This window comes from Epinephelus lanceolatus, chromosome 8 (genome assembly GCF_041903045.1).
Source record: "Epinephelus lanceolatus isolate andai-2023 chromosome 8, ASM4190304v1, whole genome shotgun sequence".
NCBI lineage: Eukaryota > Metazoa > Chordata > Actinopteri > Perciformes > Serranidae > Epinephelus > Epinephelus lanceolatus.
This window is the reverse complement of record NC_135741.1, coordinates 10,129,325-10,149,657: the sequence shown is the minus strand read 5'-3', so window position 1 is coordinate 10,149,657 and position 20,333 is coordinate 10,129,325. Positions and strand designations below refer to the sequence as shown.

General features: G+C 40.6%; 1 protein-coding gene across 1 annotated transcript; it reads left to right on the top strand.

Moving 5' to 3' along the window:
- Positions 1–313: 313 nt before the first annotated feature.
- Positions 314–10,325, top strand: LOC117258802 (solute carrier family 26 member 9-like). Its single transcript, XM_033629943.2, has 20 exons — positions 314–438; positions 656–795; positions 957–1,067; positions 1,222–1,397; positions 1,505–1,669; positions 1,763–1,915; positions 2,749–2,831; positions 2,954–3,101; positions 4,205–4,318; positions 4,445–4,522; positions 4,611–4,706; positions 4,800–4,906; positions 5,013–5,082; positions 5,169–5,261; positions 5,352–5,492; positions 5,655–5,906; positions 7,343–7,397; positions 7,786–7,922; positions 10,035–10,094; positions 10,206–10,325. The coding sequence occupies exons 1-20, from the start codon at positions 314–316 to the stop codon at positions 10,215–10,217; spliced, it is 2,316 nt and encodes a 771-aa protein (XP_033485834.1). The 3' UTR covers positions 10,218–10,325.
- The last annotated feature ends 10,008 nt before the right edge of the window (positions 10,326–20,333 follow it).

Below are 20,333 nucleotides of genomic sequence, written 5' to 3'. Positions count from 1 at the left end.
AATGCCATTATAAGCACTAGGAGGAGGTGGGGGAACATGGTTTTTCTCATAGATAATTTGTGTCATGTACTACTATGTGATGAAGTGAGTATGAGTTTTTTAACTCCAGCTTTAAAATTCAAATTTTGTTTTTGTTTAAGGGTAAAAAATCAAGTGTGTAAACAAGTGTGTTGCTGTTTAAGTAGAATTATATTGACACAACCTTGACTTGGTTAATCGCTAATTTTAGTACAATGTAAGTCCCTGACAAAAGGACATAATATTAGACAGAACTTTCTATGGTTTTAATGTGTCACAATGTGCTATAATAGCCATGCACCAGGACCACCCACGTTATGTGATTGACAGGCCGGCGTATAACCTCCCAGACTTTGACAGAGAGTTTGACAAGAAGAGTCGACAATTCCCCGTTGGAGAGAAAGTGAAGAAACTCTTCAGGTACTGAATTTCAATCTCGCCGCACAGTCAACACGAACTACATGTCTTCCCATCACACAAACTCTACCTCTGACAAGCTTTGTGTTGTGATCAAACGGCGGAGAGCCCTGTAGCTATGACTCAATATAAAGTTTAGACATGTGTTACGGGCTTTTTCCAAAGTAACAACCAGAAAACCCGAGCTCTTCAAAGAGTTTCCCTTGTTTGTTTCTGTCAGATGCTCTGCGTTGAGACTGAAGGGCTTGTTATTCAGACATCTGCCCGTTCTGAGCTGGCTCCCCAAGTACAAAGTGAAAGAGAACCTGCTGTGTGATGTCATCAGCGGGGTCAGCGCTGGCACCATTCAGGTTCCCCAAGGTCACTCGATACTCTCCTCTCTCTGATGCCTTTGTATAATACACACTGACTGAAGCTCGTTGCAGCAGTGTTGTCTCCAGTATATACCACAGTGTTTGTGTTTTCTTTATATGTTGTCGTGATTTATATGACAGATATAAAAAGGTTTCTGTTCTTTCCAGGCATGGCATTTGCCCTCCTCGCAAACCTCCCTCCTGTCAACGGTCTCTATTCCTCTTTCTTCCCTCTCATCCCATATTTCTTCATGGGCACTGCTCACCAGATGGTCCCAGGTAAATCAGAGTGATTTATCTGCAGCGATTTCATATGATGACAGTGATAAGTTGCCAGAGCTGCACAGTGCAGATCAGATGCGCTCCGCCTAACTCTGCCCAGTTTGCAGTTTGGCAAAGAAAATAGATGTTACACACTACTTTCTACATCTAGGTACGTTTGCTGTCCTCAGCATTATGGTGGGAATCGTGTGTCTTAGGCTGGCACCAGAGTCGGACTTCAGTCATTTCAATGCCACTCTTAATGCCACAGTAGTGGACACAGATGTGATGAACGAGGTTCGCCTGGGAATATCTGGAACTCTGGCCTGTCTCACTGCAATCATACAGGTACTCAGCACTAAACGCTCAGTCTTTTATTGTGAAATTTGATAGAAATGAAAGAGGTTCATTTTGATGTCAAGGTGACACATTGAGAACCTCATCTGTTTGTGCAGATCGGCCTCGGCTTCATGCAGTTTGGGTTTGTAGCCATCTATCTGTCAGAATCCTTCGTCAGAGGCTTCATGACGGCTGCAGGATTACAGATCCTCATCTCAGTGCTCAAGTATATCTTTGGCATCAAAGTGCCACCTTACAGTGGTCCACTGGCCGTTATATATGTAAGTGATTCCTCGTATTGTGTTTAAAAAACATCAAAAGACTGGTTGAATGTTTTTCTTATTAAAGAATATAATATTAATTCTTTGTTACAGACTCTTGTAGATATTATAGGTGGCCTTCCAGATACCAACATAGCGTCGTTGGTGTTTGCTCTGGTAAGCAGCGTAGTTCTGATGGTAGTGAAGGAGCTGAGTGCACGCTACCGCCACAAGCTGCCCTTCCCCATTCCTATGGAGATCATTATCGTGAGTAGTCTGTCGTTTGCCGTTTCTCTGATGTTGAGTCAGGCATAAGGGACAAAACATTGAGGAAAAAACATATATTTTTGTTGTGCATCACAAGAATAAAATCAGTGTGGAGAATAAGGTCAAAATGTCAAGAATTAAGATGAAATGTTGAGGAAAAAAGTCAGACTTTCAGTTTTAATACCAGGCATAAGAATAAAAATTACGAGGAAGATGTTTTTTTTTTTGCATTTGAGGAATAAAGTCGAAATGTTGAGAATGAAGTTGAAATAGCATTTCGAGAATTAAGTCAAAATGTTGACCTGACATTTCAAGAGAACTTTTAGAATAAATCTGCGTCCATGGCTGCCTCTGCAAAATGCCGTGGGGACTTGAATTGGTAGAAGAATCAGTTTTAGTAACAACGAACAAATTTCTCTCTTAGTGCAGAAGCACAGTGTGGTATGGGAAACTTGTGCCGAGAATTGTGTCCGTTCAGGAGAAACCACACAAACCTGGAAGAGGTAGCTGCACTCGTGCAAACTATAATAACTAGTGGTCAATGGATAGATGAAAGGATATTGATGGTTACACCTGGGAGCAATACAGACAATTTAATGGACCAGAGGAGTTGACTTTATTCTAGACATTTCAACTTTATTTTGGACATGCAAAATAAAAAAACAGTCTTCCTCCTCTCACATTTTTCCTATATGCCTGGCCTTAATATCCTTCTGTACACAAAAGTGCACTTCTTCAATGTTTGTTTAATTTCATGTAGTGTTTCTACATTCGTGGCATAGCACAGTATAATGTTGATAGTGGTGATTGATTCCTGTTCCTGCTCGACACAGGTGGTGGTGGCCACAGCCATCTCAGGCCCTCTGCATCTACCTGAGATCTATCACATGGACATAGTGGGAGAAATTCCTTTGGGGTAAAGCATACAGTACATCAGCATACCTACAATCAATGGTTGTTTCATTAATTAAAGTTATGGATGCAGCAATTTTTTTTATTATTATTCAGTTTGGATATAATTGATGTCTCTATTTTCAGATTCCCAGCACCAATCCTGCCAACAGTGAGTCAGTGGGAAGACATGTTGAGCACAGCTTTCTCCCTGGCAATCGTTGGTTATGTCATCAACCTGGCTATGGGCAGGACACTGGCAGCAAAGCACGGCTACGACGTGGATCCCAACCAGGTAGAAAACTGCATATCTTTTACTAGTTCAACATTAAATGTGTTATTCCATTTTGTAAATACCAATCCAACTTTATTTACATCGCACCTTTCATACAATCATGCAGCCTAAAGTGCTTCACAGAGCAAGATTGAAACAGCACATCTAGAAATTACAGTAATAAACAAAAAATGTGTAAAATAAATACAAGTTGTTGTTGATAAGACTGAAATACTGAGGCAACAAATAATGAGGCATCGTAAGTAAATTCCAGGCTAAAAAAATATGTCTTAAGCCCAGCTAAGACCAAAGATTTGCAACGAGACAAAACTGTTTTAGAACCTTGCAGAGAAAAGCTGCAGCAGTGTGAACTGCTCAAGTTCGGCTGATGGTGTCACCTATGACTCAGCTGGTCAAATCACCGGCGGCTGGTTTCAGTAAAGCACGTCACCTGTTTCAACAGCCAATCAGCTTGTAGTAAAGTGCGCTGGTCAAGTCAAAATGACTGCAGACGGTGTGTTCGCTTGCTGTGGCAGGTGATCCGCTCCCACCGAGCCCTCTGTTTCCATCCTCAGACAGTGGGTTGCTGCTGCTGCTCGCTGTATGTGCTGCCCCTCACACACACATTCTCACTGACTGATTAATTGGTGCCGGTTATTTATAATATTGTGGTGTATTTATTATGAACACAGTCCATCTGATGCATGTTTTGTTTCTGTTTTTTCACCGTTTAATCACTACTACAATTGCAGCTGTAGCCAGTATCTCACTCTCACTATCCTCATTCATATTTTAAGAAGCTACAAATTATATTCAGCCACAAAATAAACCTGAAAAGCTGCAAATCAGAACAGAAGTATAGAGAGTTGTTGCCGAGAGATGATACACTGTCTCATCTAGTTGCATTGGTGTGAACTGGCAGGTTTTTATAAGCTGCAGAACAGCACATTGCAGGTAGTTGCCTGTTTCAACTCAACTCGTTGTGAATCTTTGGTCTAAAGTGGGCTTAAGATTTCTTTTAAAAATGTCCACAGAGGTTTAGTACTTAAGATGCTCAGGTAGACTTCTTCCACAGACTTGGGTGTCAGTGGTTAAACACTGACCACATGCGTGATCTTGTGCAGGAAATGTTGGCTCTTGGCTGCAGCAATTTCCTCGGGTCCTTCTTTAAGATCCATGTGATCTGCTGTGCCCTGTCTGTGACCCTGGCTGTGGACAATGCCGGTGGAACATCACAGGTGAGTGCTGCATTACCACTCCAAAGTACTTTAACTGTGTAATTTATGATGTGCAGTTTAATGAGAATCAATGTGACCTACAAGGAAGCTACTAACATCCGCACCTCTGTTGCTGCTCTCTCATAGTTTGCCAGTTTCTGTGTGATGCTGGTCGTAATGGTAACCATGCTTGCACTTGGAGCCTTCCTAAAACCACTTCCAAAGGTAGGTGAACAAATGAGTACGACACTTCAGAAATTAGACAAAAAAATCCAGGCATGATTATAAATATAAGTAATCTTGGTTTCCACAGTCAGTGCTCGGAGCCTTGATTGCAGTCAACCTGAAGAACACACTCCTCCAGCTCTCTGATCCCTACTACTTGTGGAAGAAGAGCAAATTGGACTGTGTGAGTTGAAGCCTTGGATGCAATATTGCAGCACAATGTGATGTCTGTTTTTTGTCCATGTTTTATCTCATTCTATTGTTCTTTCTCTTCCAGTGTGTGTGGGTTGTGTCATTCTTGGCCACGTTTTTTCTCAGCTTGCCGTATGGAGTTGCTATCGGAGTGGGCTTTTCCATCCTGGTTGTGATATTCAAGACACAGTTGTGAGCAAACACTATATTTTTATCCAAAATTTAAAAAAAGAGATAAAGCAGCAGAGTGTGAGGTGTAATAAATGTACTGCTCATTTTAATAATGTGTTCCCTGTAGTCGTAATGGTTCAGCAATGGCTCAGATCATGGACACAGATATCTACAAAAACCCGAAGGTGTACAGCAAGGTATGAAAACAAAATATCTGTGTGTATTTTTGTTAGTACACACAATCTAAGAGGAAGTACATCTAATCTTTTTATTCTCTCTGCAGGTCGTGTCAATAACAGGTGTGAAAATAGTGAACTATTGCTCACCACTCTATTTTGCAAATGCTGAAATATTTCGACAGAGGGTCATCAGAAAGGTACGGCGATAAAAATACCTGCTTTGCTGTCATTTAAGGTTTGAATTATGTGACATATGTGTGTTAATGTATAGGCATATTTGTGTCTAGACCGGACTGGACCCTGGCAAACTCATCCTGGCCAAGAGGAAGTTCTTAAAGAAGGAACAGAAGGAAAAAGAGAAGGAGGAGAAGAAGGACAAGGAGACAAGAAGGAGGAAACCCAGCTCTTTGGTTAACATGAAAGCTCAGGTGGGATCAAGTTTATATCATGACACTTGTTTGACCTAACAGCTCATAGCTAGAAACAAACCGTAAATGGGTCATGTTTCTACCAGTTAGCTTACAAATATTTGAAGTACAACCCGTGACCTTTTCTGTGCACCTTCCTCTGTGTATTTCCTCTAAATCTAGACCATATCTCAGCTTGAACTGCAAAATGACTTTGATATGAGCGATGGCAGTGCCAGCAAAGCTGAACCTCCCACCAGCTATGTCAACTTCCGCTGTAGTGACATAGAGCTGGGCGAGCAGGCGCCGGACCAAGAGCCGGCCAGTCCCTCTGCTGTCACACTGGAGTCCCAGCCCATGCCCTTCCACACCCTCATCCTCGACTTGGCAGGAGTCTGCTTCATAGACCTCATGGGCATCAAAGTGTTGATAAAGGTTAGAGGCTTGTTTGCAATACTAGATTCTCTCTCAGGACAAGTGGTTGAAATATTTTTTAGAACTATCTGGGTTCTTTATAAGCATGGAAAGACGAAAATGACGATGATAATGATTTGAATAATGATGATAAAGATATACAACATTTATAGGGGAATAATTTGGATGTTTTTAATCATTAGCAAAAAGCACATCAATTATTATTTTGTCTTAAACATTCTTCAAAAATTAAGTTCAGTGTGCAGTGGTTTATGTTGATGATTTTTAAGCTAATAGCTAGCTTTAACTGACACTTAAGTGATGTTTAAACGAACATTTCCAGTTTTATATCACTCACCTTGTGTTATGTTTAATTCATAAGGAAAACTGTTTTTTTCTCGAATGCCTCCACAGTGAACAAAGAATCCAAAAACTGAAAAATCTTAATTTCCAGTGCATTATATCAAAATGTCCGACATGTAACTGAACAGAAAGTGAAAGTTGTCTATGCTCTCTTCTGTGCCAGACTGTACTGGCAAAATAGTAATTGTACCTCGCTGAAATCAATAGCTGCTGGTCCAACACTGGTGCCTTAATCACTAGTTTATTTGTGTTATTGTGTGACTTTGCTGAATCCGAACTAACCCTTTAAAACACCAAAGTCACACAATAACACAAAGAAACAAATCGATTGAGGCAGTGGTCGACCAGCAGCTCCAGGTCAGAGATGTAAAATTACTGCTTTGTAGTGTTGGTACGCTTGTGAGTCTGGCTTTGAAGAGAGTTTCACTTGTAGTTCAGTGCCCAGTCAGAGACAGCTTTCTGTTTGGGATGTACTGAGCATATGGCTGAATGATAAGACTTGGATATGCAGCACGAGTTGTGTTTCAGTTTGTAAACGGATGTTTTAATATATATGTTTTGCTGACTGGGTCTGTTTCGCAGACCCCTTTTTACTTCAATTCATCAAGAATTTTTTTGGATTCTTCGTTCACCAGAGACATGCGAGAACAAATTAAACACAAATTCAATGTTGCGATTCAGTGTTGATACACAAATGGTAATGTTGGGGGGTAAATTATTTCTTTGAGTTAACTGATACAAGCTCAATCAGAGCATCATTCAACATTTCAGTGTGTAATGTTAAAATGTTCATGCTGACACACAGAGCCAGATAAAATGCAAAAGTAATGTCTAAAAAAGATTCACAATTCTGTTGCTCTCCTCTCCAAGTCTATCCGCAAGTCAAAGAACCCCTAAAACATAAAAGGTTCTTTTTTCTGTACACATCAAATATTGAACCTTTTTTGACAAAAACGTTCTTTGGTTTGGGAGATTAAATCCAGGCATTCTCTACTGAAGCTTTTTATTATAAGAGAATTTTAGTATGGCTGTATACGATCATAATTTTTCCAACCTGTCCATGAACAGTCTTCTCTTTGTCTTTCTCCACACAGATGAACTCAAGCTACACAATGCTGGGCATTAAACTATACCTGGCGAATGTTCAAGGTAAAATCTTAAATGACTTAAGTGCATTTCACACTTGTTGGCTCTGCTGAACAGTTGGCATGGAAACGGAGACCTAGTCATTCATTCAACATTAAATCCATATCGCTGTGAAGGACACTGGTAGAGTGAGTGTACAACTGTAAGTCAGAGATTAAATCTTTAAACCTGTCATAGATAGCACGTGACTTCTGTTTCCTAGTGAGATAAAGATTTAGGTTTGACGCACAGTAATCGTAATTTGTCATGATTGATTACTGTTATGAATTTTCTTTTCTTGGCAAATATAGTAGCATTTTTTTCTTTAAACAGCACAGGGATGTCAAGGCAAAGTACGTTTTTTCACTGTGTTCAAGTCCTTGTGTGATATTTGTCGTCTTGCCGCTTGCAGCCCAGGTGTACGAAGAACTGGAGGCCGGAGGAGCTTTTGATGACGGCAATATTGCCCGCAGTAATCTCTTCCTTTCTGTCCACGATGCCATTGTGTTTGCTCAGCAGACCTCTGGAGAGTGGCAAGTCTCCCCAGAGGTAGGCCCCCACTGTATAAAATAACCTTATCATACAAATCCTTTTCATAACATCACATACAAACACCTGCTGTTCAAAGGTTCTCAGGTTAGGGATACAGGGAGAGATTAAGACGAGTAGAAAAGCAAGATTTATTTTCCAAGTACCAAATTCCTCTTTTAGCACAGCTTTTGTCGCCTTATCTGGTTCAACAAGGGTAAACAGAAATATCACACAGGTTTTGTGACACATTAAGTGCGACAGCAAACAAAGTTGTAAGTTACATCAAGGTCACGCTGTACATTATATGCTGTGTGCCTGATTTTGTCTTCTCCTACTGCCTGATAAGCGCAGGCAACTTTGTACGCATCTGACAGGACATACATTGTCTTTAACATGATTTAAAACACAACTAATATGGAAACAATGCTGCAAACTTTAAAATAAATAAAACAAAGTGTCTCTTTAAAAACTGGTGGACACCTTGACTTAAATGTGCACAGTTCAGTAAAACCGTAAACCATAATGTAACTCTCTAGTATGTGATTGTTTTGAGGATCACTCTATGGTTACTTTGGCTTAAGCTTGCCTCTGACATCCCAACCCAATTGCTAGCATGAATGATGGCATTGTACATTTCTGCAGATCATGGGTATGTTACATTTGTGCATTTTGTGTGTGGCAGATATGTCACAACTTGTAACTGTTTCTTTTTTCAATTTTCAATTATGTGTTGTGATAACGTTTGACTCAAAATACCTGGTTTGACTTGACCACTACACATACAGCTGAAAATGTCCCAACTTGTTAAAAAAGCCAGTTTGGTTGCTCCAAACATGGCTGGAAATGTCTAAGCTCTTGTTAAAAAATATCCCGTCTGGTTGCTACAAACACGGCCAGAAATGTCCCAACATCTTGTCAAAATATGCCTGCTTTTGTTGCTACAACCTCAGCTGAAAATGTCCCCACTTCTTGTCAAAACATACCCGCATTTGTTGCTACAAACATGGTTGGAAATGTCCCGACCTCATGTTAAAAAATACTGGGTTGGTTGCTATAAACACGGCTGGAAATGTCCCAACTTCTTGTTTAAGATACCCAGTTTGGTTTCTCAAACACAGCTGGAAATGTCTCAGCCTCTTGTTAAAAAAAACCCACTTTGGTTGCTACAAACACAACTGGAAATGTCCCGATTTCTTGATAATAGAATACCCATTAGTTGCTACAAACATAATGCAAATGACCCGACATCTCGTTAAAAAAAATACCCGGTTTGGTTGCTACAAACAGCTGGAAATATCTGGACTTCTTCATTAAAAAAAATGCATGCTTTTCTTGTTACATCACTGCTGGAAACAACACTGCTGGAAATGTCTTGACCTCCCATAAAAAAATACCTAATTTGGTTGCTAAAAACACTGCTGGAAATGTCCCGACCTCTTGTTAAAAATTATCACTCTTGTAACTTCAGACACTGCTGGAAATGTCCCAACATCTCATTAAAAAATACCCTTTTTCACAGCTACAAACACACCTGGAAATGTCCTGACATCTCTTTTAAAAACAATTGCTTTTGCCACTAGAAACATGCCTTGAAATGTCCCGACGTTTCTTTAAAAAATGTCATGTTTGGTTGCTACGAACAGCTGCAAATGTCTGGACTTCTTGTTGAAAAATATCTAACTGGGTTGCTACAAACATGCCTTGAAATGTTAGCACGTCTCTTTAAAAATATCAGGTTTGGTTGCTACAAACACACCTGGAAATGTCCCGGCCTCTTGTTAAAAATTACCTGTTTTTGTTGTTTGTTGGTCTCGAGCAGTGGTCTACTGCTTGACAGCCATCTTACTTACGTGTTACACCATCCACCATCAGCTGATACACATGTACTGTAATCTGAACTATATCACTTTAGAAATTTTAATAAAATACATCTCATAGATTCAAATATAACATATTCTTATTTTGCATAAGTGTACAATGCCAACATTTTATTCTAGCGACTGGGCTGAATATCTGTATGTATTCTACTACAGTGCCACCAACATTATTGCAGAGGGAGCAAAGCAGTTTTAGTGTTTGCTTTGATGCCTGTTTGACTTTAAATATGTACATTCACTTTGTTGGCTGCAGGCAGAGAGAGCGAGACAGGAACTTGCCTTTAACATTAATGAGGAGAAAGATCTGGAGCAGGTATGCACTTGTTTGCCCAAACAAGCTGAAACAAAATGACATTTTCTCCTGCTTACTTTTATTCACAATGAATCCATTACTCTGCATCTAAGTGTAGCTTTGCTTTCACAGGAAATGTTTTGAATCACTGGTTTGCTGCAGTGAAGATGAGCAGAAGAAACACGCCGAAGATGCTGACAGTTATCGTCAATGCCATTTATGTAATTTATGGAAATGAAATTCTGTGCTTGGTTATGCATCTCTTCGTTGACTATCAGTTATCAAAATAAAATGTTTTACTTTGTGTTTCAAGATTCAAGAGTGTTATTGTCTTTTTGCAGCCAGAACAAACTTGCAAATACGTCATCATCTAATGGTGCACCCTATTAAAACTTCACACATATTTACAAAGGCACGGATATAAGAGATAATAAATAATCAACCATAAAATCTAACCAATATAGGTACAACATATAAGCAGTTTTATGTATAAAGAAAATATACAATCAGTAATCAGTACCTGACTCTACTGACAGGGGGTGGCATACACCAGCGCAGCAGACCCCAGTAACAAGTGAGCGCTGAGCAGATAATGAGTGGAACTCTGAGGCTTAGTTCGCCCACCCCTCACAATAACTGCGGAGTGAACCTGCTGACTGCGCAGTCATACAGAAGTGGTCCTGTAATTAACTGAGAGTGTGCATGGCCACAGCTGTGAGGTATAGCCAGCTGAGCAGCCTGGCTAAGTCCCTGTGGAGGCAAGACACTGAGAAGGGCTAAACACAAATGAAAGGAGAAATACACGGCATCAGCACTTTCACGACTTTGTTGTCTTGCAAACTCTATTAAGAACCACAGTCTCCATCATTTTCCATCAGGCATAGTAAAGCTCCAACAACCAAAATAACTTCTAATTATTGCCAGTTGCATCGGCAGGGTGACCGTAACAAAGAGAAATATGTCGGCCAGCTAACTGGTGTTTGTGTAGCAGGTGCTTAAAGGCATGTGGCACCGAGCCTCGCAGCAGGCTGACAGTAGTGTTGGTACGCCTGTGATGCATGAATGGATTTATGAAGCTATTAAGAAATCATCCTAAGGTATTCTGGCACACATCTGCTCCTCTGCTCTCCTTTCTCTCTGCAGCAAATTGGCACCACAAGTGATTACAAGGTTTCTATGGCCATCAGCTTTAATTTGGAGCTCTGGGAAAGTCTCTCATCACTTAATGTGTGTGCGTATGTGTGTGTGTGTGTTTAATTTCATCAACTGCTGCTCATCCCTTCCTTTCTTTTCTCCCTCATTGTTTTGAGACTGTCTGTAGAAGTCCTTTGCTGCTTGGGCCTGATTTAATTAATTTGAATGAGAGAAATATTCAGATTGAAAGGATTATTTTGACCATCGTTTGTCTCGTGGTTATGAGCCATTATGTCTCTCTGTCCTGGCTTTCTTGTCTTTAAATGTTTGAACTTACAAGAAGAGACACCCCAAGATGTCCCAGCTGTAAATAAACACAAGTGCCCCACTTGCATAGTACGTACTAATTCCACACAGGTAATTGTTATGTATTCTTTATGTACAGTTATGTGCCACACAGCAATGCACCTAAGCACCCAAGAAACAGAGATGCCCACAGCTGCAAAAAAAACAACCAAAAAACACACTGCAGATGGTAGTAGGATAGCTGCAGAATAATCTTGAAAAACAATCAAACACACAAAAGAAATCTTTGGAAAAACATTTTTTTGTTTAATTGGCAGAGGCATCCCAAATCGCAGCGTGGCATATAAACTGTATAATTTCCTTGTAAACTAACTGAAAACAAAATAACAGTGTACCAATACTATTAGTACCGTACACAATGAGTCTGTAGTATTGGGGGGGGGGGGCTCTGCACCTGCCTCAGTGCATTCTTGTGCATCCCAATCCCCGGGATAAATGTTGCCATTATACGTCTGCAAACCAGGGATATGTTACATTATGTTACTATGCCTTTTTACGTCTCAACAACAATGTACAATGTTTGCTTAGGTTTAGGCACAAAACCCCTCTTGGTCATGGTTAGGAAAAGATCATGTGTTGGCTTACAGTACTCTCTTTTTGTGATATTATCCTGGCAGGAATGCTGCAATGTCTCAGTTAAAAACAACTGCTTTGCATGGCTCAATCCTGACAGGAAATGCAGCAATGCCTTAGTAAAAAAACAGCCACTTTTTGTGACACTGTCGTGGCAGGAAATGCAGCAATGCCTTGGTAAAGAAAAGTCGCTTTTCCTGGCATTATGTCAGCAGGAATAGCGATGTGTGGCACTATCCCCGCAGGAAATGCAGCAATGTCTTGGTAAAAAACAACCTCTTCTTGTGGCTCTATCCCGACAGGAATAGCGATGTCCTGGTAAAAAAAAAAAAAAACAGCTGCTTTTCATGACACCATTTGGCAGGAAAGGCAGCGATGCCTTGGTAAAAAACAAGCGTTTTTCCTGGCAGGAAGCGCAACAATGTTTCTGTAAAAAAACCAGCCATTTTTTGTGGCACTGTACCGGCAGGAAAGGCAGTGATAGCTCAGTAAAAACAAGCGCCCTTTAGTTGCCAGCTCATATCTAAAATACATCCACCCATCAGTGCCGGGCACCTTTATTTGTTGTTGTTGTTTTTAATCTCTCCCTTCTCTCATTACATTTAAAGTCACAGTGTATTGCCTTTAATATTTTTTCGTTATCTAAATTTACTGTAGGCCCTTTAATTTGACCTTCTTGATGTTGTGCCATATAATTGGCCCTTATCAGTAAAGCTATAGGTGGAAAGAAAAACCCTATTTTTTTCTGGAGGTCAAATGATGATTACACTGAATCATGAAATGCTTCTAGCTACATCCTTTTTCAAACGAGATACTGTTATAATGGACTAGCTTCTCAATCCCTGTAATTGCAAGTTCACATAAAAATTAATTTTACACCCCTTGCACATTCATTGACCATGATAGTTTAATTAACAAGGTCCCTTTTAGAAATTTGAGAAGGAGAGATTTATGTATTAAATTTGTTTACACGCCCAGTGGTTTCATACTATTGAAACTAATTGCATGGTGTCAGAGGGTATCTCCTCTTTGAGTCATGGGACCTTGTCATTTAGCGCTCTCCCGCTTTTATGAAGGGCTGTCCCTGAGAAAATATTCAGCTCTGACCTTTCAGAATCAAGATTTAAATTTGGAGCGCTTTAATAAAGAGCCGGGGAGCCAAATTTTATTAAAAGACTTGCTTAAATGGGCTGCGAAGGCCATGTGAGGGAACGAGGATGACGGAGCAACCAGAACCATTCCTAGAAATTTAAATAATGGCTTTTTGACATTGATCAAGCGATAGCATTTAGTGCTTTGCATATGCATTTTACAGACCTATGTGTGGGGGATGTATTTGGCTTAATTAACAAACCAGTTTGCAGGCGGGGAATCATAAATCTTGATTGTTCGATGTCAGCAAATTGTCTTTGGACAGGGTTTGTTTACAAAGTTGCTGAGGGCAAATCTGACCACTGATAGCTGGTATTAATTAATGTAGCGCATTGTCTCATTCCAGTAGTTCAACAGCAATTAAATGCACCAACAATGGAACATTCTCTGGTGATTAATTAAGGCATAAAATTATTGAGTCTGCGTCTCTGACTGGAGGATGGTTAATTATTTATAGTTAAATTAAGCCACAACCCCATGTCTGATAGAAAATACTGCTCAACCTGCTCGCCATTTTTGTTTTCCTCTTTTGCTGCTCGTAGTTGTAACGAGTTCTTTCATTTCACGGTAACATTATTGCATTAAAACTAATCACATCTGTTAATTATTTCAAAAGATATTGACCTTTATGAAATGATAACAGCGTTTGAAATCCAGGCTGCAGAGAAGCTCCAAGATTTTTATATTTTTAATGTATGTTTTGTGTGAAAGGAAGGAATTAATTTGAATTTCATAAACAGTATCATATAAACGGAGGCTGGCACAAGAAGATAAAGCTTTTAGAAAGATAAACAAATTTGACCTTCCTTCTGAACATGCCATCGAGACAAGGATAGATTTGCAGCTATCGTGTTGGACAGATATGCAAGTGAGTGCCATCAGTGAGGTGTTTTATCAGCCCATCAACTCATTAAACCGAGCGGCAGGTACTGTTTGCTCTCCTCTCTTCTTATTAGATAAAAACCGCAGTGTGATGACTACAGATACCAGCTCCTTACTGAGCCGTTCAGTAACAGCGGGGAAATTAGACAAGACAATGCAAAACAACGCAGTGTGGTGCAACGCTAAGGGAACTCATTAGAACACTACAGCATGGGAGGAAGCCACATGATGCTTTGCAACATGTCATCAGGGGTGTTGTGAGTGTTATTACACAATCATAATTTGATAGCTTGTGCACAATTACTTCATTAATTTTGAGACTCTCACATGATAAACACACAGGCCAAGAAGGACATGAAAGAGGAGAAGCTTTGATGCAATGTGGCAAACTGGAGTTCCTATTAGCTGTAGCTTAAAGGGACAGTTCACCACAAAATCACAAACACATATTTTTCCTCTTACCTGTAGTGCTGTTTATCAGTCTTGATTGTTGTGGTGTGAGTTGCAGAGTGTTGGAGATATCGGCTGAAGGGATGTCTGCCTTCTCTACAGGATAATGGAACTAGATGACACTCAGCTTTGTGGTGCTCAAAGTGCCAAAAAACAAATTTGAAAAACTCAACAACAATGTCTCTTTCCAGAAATCATGACCTGCTTACTCAAGCATGTAGCATGTAGGAACTATTTTCTTTTCATCAAACTACACCCACCAACCGTATCACTGTGCTGAAGGAAGAGTGCATCTACTCATGAACAAGAGGCTCATAACAGCGTGAGACGTAAACATTAATGGTGTCCTTCTCGGCGGAGCTGTAACATTAGCTTGCTCAGTGATGCTAGGTGAGCTAGCAGGAGACACACTTTGTTCTGCATGGTGATATGTTTGGCAAGTGTAGCTTGGCTCCAGGTGAGAATGGGTGTAAAGTTGTCTGGGGAGGGATCCCAGGACTGCATTATAGGTGGATATTAAGTGGTGTCTTAGGTCACCTCCTCTGTTTAACGATGGTTGTTCCAGTTTGGCGTAGATGGCTTCTTCCTATATGAACTGCTCACAACAAGGCCCGTTGATTATCCTGAGTAGCCATTATTTTGGGGAGAGGGCAGACATCTCTATGGCTGATATCTCCAACATTCGGGAACTCACACCAAAAAAATCTAGATAGAGAATACAGGTAAGGGGAGAGTATGTTTTTTTGGTTTTGTGGCGAACTGTCCCTTTAAACCGATCCATTGAGATGTAAATGTGTGTATTGAATGATCATTACAGGTGGGACTTGACTTGACATTTCATGCTGTTTGGGTTTTTCTCCAAGTCTCAAATCTATTTGACGAGATCTCAATCAGCACTGACAGGATGTCAATAACGCTGTGAATATGTGGGTTCAAGCACAGCACTCTGTAAGTAAATATATATTTATAGGAGACAGGGTTGTCTGACGAGATGCTTAGACCGGTGTAAAGGACTTCTTGGAAAGTCTACAACAACCATCAGTTTCACTTCACTTCTTGGCATACTGTATTAAAGTCAGGCTTGAAGAATTGAACTGTCATCAGCGTGGCTCAGCTGACACTTGAATCAGACTTTAGGGACAAAGACAAGCCGTGTCTGAGTATCTACAAACGTCTGTCAGAGCAGAGCAGGCAGAGACCATTAACCACACAAGCATTAGGGAAATTGCCCCCTGCCTCAGCTGCCTAAATATATCAGAATCATTAACGCAAACATTTGCAAATGAGCTTTCCAGCGTGCTCTACATGAAAGAGCCTCATACAGTTCTCCATATGATACTCATTAATTTCAAAACACAACGCTTACAAACTGAAAATAAGGTAAAGACGGGGAAGAGAAAACTTGGGGTGTTTGAATTGCAGTGTTTTTCTCTAAAATTGTGGTTTAGACCAGTTTGATTTGCTCTCTCGTCGAGTGTCCCTTGGGTGCCTCTGTCTGCAGAGGAAACACACCTGTCTGAAGCTCAGAGGAGAAATCTCTGCTTTTATCTCAATAAACAGACGAGCCAGGCAGCCATTATCCAAAGCCCTTTGCTGCTTTTGTTTACCTCTCTATCATGACTCACCTTTCATCGGGAGAATTTCACTGTGGTGGTGATTTATTAGAGCTCAATTAAATTCGTTGGTGCATGAAGATTGACACAAAGCCGATTGGCTGGACTTTGAACAGTGTCATGATATTATGAAACATAATATTGATCATTTTATAATTACCTGTTTCTGTTTTGAAGCTAACATTGCAGTACTTAGATGCTTGAAGGTCTAGTATGTTGGATTTAGGGGGATATATTGGCAAAAATGGAGTAGTGTTCATAATTATGTTTTCATTAGTTTATAATCACCTGAAAATAAGAACGGACAAACCAAACACTGACTCTAGATAGGACATTTACCTTTTTTAACATTGGCTACTGTAGTTCTCCTACATGCTTGGCACATATGGGAGAAGTTTTTGCAACCTCACTGCTAGATAACACTAAATACTACAGACTAGACAATGGTCTCTCATACCTAAATGACCAACTTGGTTGATTTCAACTGACTGTCAAAACAAATAAACGAACTACCCTGAAATGGTATTACCGTCTCAATTGTCGCATTTTTTAACACATCTTCAATGATTATGAAATGGTCATCGCTACACTATAAAACTTTGTGGTTAGGTTTAGGAAAAACATCATAGTTCGGCTTTAAATAAGTACTTTTGTTATTAATGTAACGTCTCATATGTTTCGTGGTAGACGTCACATACTTTTCATCACATACCTAACCGCATACCTAACATCGCATACATCTCGTCACATACGTTTTGTCACATACATCTCCTCACATGTCTCGTCACATACGTCACTAGCGTAGTATGCTACAGCTACTAGCATCCTCTGCTGCATTGCTCTTAAAGGAAGTCAATGTTGACTTCAGATCATGAACACTGGTCTCCTGGGTGAAAGTTCTGTGCTTGTTGACACATCCACCACCACCCTCCCACCCTTTAGGGATGTCTTCCATCTTATACAAGATTAGAAGGACTTTGCCACTTTTTACACGTCACCTCACTTCCTCTTCTGCTCCTGTGATAAATACTATGGCCACGAGAGGGCACCACCTTACAACAAAGGTAAATGTGGGTTGTGATACAGTCCCTCCAGGATGTCATGATGCTACGATCGCAACTGTTAAGGCAAATTCAGCCAACCCCTGCAAATTCACCGCAACTTTTCAGCGAATTTCACCATTTAAAGTGGGTAAAATCTCTTCATCTTCATTGCAGAGCTGCACACGGCATATTGATTCACTTAGCCCCTCTCTGTCTCGCTGTTTACCATGAGACTACCTGCTGTGGGACTACAGCTCTGTGGCTCTGACAGGAGCATACACACACAGTGACAGGGCTAACTGTTAGCATCACACAGCTAATGTTACCAAACGGTTATTAAAGAGGTTTAACAACAGAGTCGAGTTGTTTTTTTGCCAGCATTAATGGCTCAGTGTTGGATGTTAACTGCTGCTGTCAGGCTTCTGCCCAAGAGGAAAAATAAAATTAGAGATGATCACGTTGAGCTGTCTTAGCTCATGCTATACAGGCAGAGAGAGCAGGTGGAGAGCCTCACGGTCCCTCAGCAATGCCCTCCTGTCCGATTTCATCACAAAAAAAACACCTATAAACATTGCAGCATGCACCGCAAGTTTTTAGAGAAGCAATCACAAAACCAGCCCGTGAAATCGTGAAGGGACTGGTAATAAGCTCCACCCATATGGTCGTTTTTTTTTCTCTGTGAAAGCGGCCTGCACAAGACCTTTAAACTTTAACACAATGTGCTTTACGCCATGTGGTAGAAACATCCAGACATCACTTTTTTCGATGTTCCAAGAGGGAAATTTGCAATTGAAATTTCTTTTTGTTGCACATCTACATGCACGCAAGTACCCAAGACATTACACCCACAGCTTTGGCCTTTTAAAATGTTTTGGCTGATGAAGCACTTTCCCAACAGCACTGCTTGGTGATTCAGTGTGCCTTGCTCTCTAAAAACAGCTGTCTAACTGTGCCACATTATGAGCATCTCCTCACCTCTTTCTCACATTTAACAACTGCACATCCTTATGGTGTAACTGCCCACAGCTGTTCTTAGAAGTAAAGCAATAAAAACAATATCCAGTATATGTCAGTCTAGAAAATATCTGTATAGAAGTAAATAATGTTGCTCAGTCAATATACTCAAGTAGTTGGATAATAGCAGAAATGATCATAGTGACTTTAACTGCTCAGTGTCTCATTGTGATATAACAATGTATTACTATTTACAATATTTTCTACTCTCAGATTTATTGCACTCATTTAAAACAGCTCATAAAACTATATAAATACAAAAAAAATTACACTCTCATCGTGTTGATTGGTCTGCTGTAATGACCGGTTGTGACCACAGGATGGCACTGTGGCTTTATCTGTAAACCCACAAAGCCGCTCTCCTCTGATCAGCAGCAAAAACTTTGAAGAAGTCTCAGATATCCCCCAAGGAAACTATGAAAGACAAAGTTGTGAGAGCTGGAGCTGAGGCGATTTAAAGAAGAAAAAAAAGTATGACTGTAAAAGAGCTGGTGTTGTGATCTTGTTTCCTGTGATCCATATATATTGAGCAAAGGGAGAGTGATGGTTGAGTGGGGACTGCGGCACCTCAGTGGCCCTGTAGATGAATGAAGATGCAAATGGAGGGAGGGGGAAGTTAAAGCCTTTAGTGACACTAAGCACACCCCAGAGGCCCTGGTGCAGAACGCTCAGCCTCAGCACATCAAGGACACAGCCTCTCTGTCTGAGCGTCCCCTTGGCACGCATCACATCCCGTCCATCTACATTTTCATCCAGACAAACACTTGACTCCTTCTGCTGAGCTGAGCCAATGACAAGAGACAGATGTGCCCTCCTCAGACAATCCAGTTTGATAAGCTGCTGCTCCACAAACTATTAAATAACCCAGAGAAACCAGCGGACTAAAAAAGAAAAAGCCCTACTTTACATGAGAATGGATATGCCTGGAAACCGTACCCTCACACTTTGGCTTCGCCTTGGCTGTAAATGTCAATTTCATGTCAGATTCTTTCTCTATTCATCCATGACGTCTGTGATTGCTTCATCCCTTTGCATGAGAATGGCTTGAAATGAACGTTGGCTTATTCGGGTGTTCATTTTCAGTGCCCTGTAAATGAAATGCATCTTAAAGGGCCGGGTTGACAATCACATGATCGCGCTCCGCTCTATAGAATATGAAATTGTGCACTGTGCTGTATATTTCTGAAGTTATGCAGTGTGCCTCAACAGGCTTGAGGTGTTTTATGGTTTTCTTCATCCACTAAGAGCAGCTTCCCAGTGGGGCCTTGGCTATGCTAAGGAGTGTCACAACCATGATGCAGGCCCCATGTGACATGTTGTTTCTGTGAGTCATTCAGGCATACAGTACTCTGGCTTTCCTCTCCACTGGTTACAGAAATACAGGTGAGCCCGCAGCAGGTGAACCTGTCATAGTCAGCACCTGCGGGATCCTAACAGCCAGCAGGGGAAAACTGAAGGACAGAGGAAGTTTTGTTGTGAGGAGTTCTGCTGTCGCCACCTGGGAAGCTCGGTAATGAAGGTGAAACACAATGTTGTCCTCAAGACACATGGTGGGAAAATGTCATCACTGTATGTGACAGGTTTTGCTTTACATCTTAAATATATATAAATTTAAATCAGGTAGTTTGCATTGGTTTTAGCATTTGGGTATTGATTCAAAAAGTGCATATAATATTAAAGACACCAAGTTCTGCTCATGTTCAGGTTCATATTTGTATTTTGGGTTCCTACCAGAACATTTTCACATGCTTTAATGTTCAAAAACCCACTTTATTTTCCTCACGCTGTCCTGTCTGTCAGAGAATCGATCTCAAAATACAACTGTTGGCTTAAAAAGCACTGAATGGTTAAAGGCACAAATACTTCTTTGACCTTCTGTCACATTATAAACCATCCAGACCTCCCAGGTTTTCTAGGGCAGGTCTGCTTTGTGTCCCCAGAGTCAAAACTAAACATGGAGAACCAGCGTTTAGTTTTTATGCACCACCAAACTCCCAGACAACTGCACGTCCACTGCATCTCTCAGTTCTTTT

Bases quoted from the DNA above. Each gene is read 5' to 3' on its own strand.
- LOC117258802 (XM_033629943.2), top strand. From the start codon at position 314: ATGCACCAGGACCACCCACGTTATGTGATTGACAGGCCGGCGTATAAC. The intron at 4,319-4,444 runs GTGAGTGCTGCA...GCTCTCTCATAG, and splicing joins ATGCCGGTGGAACATCACAG to TTTGCCAGTTTCTGTGTGAT. The intron at 5,907-7,342 runs GTTAGAGGCTTG...TTCTCCACACAG, and splicing joins GCATCAAAGTGTTGATAAAG to ATGAACTCAAGCTACACAAT.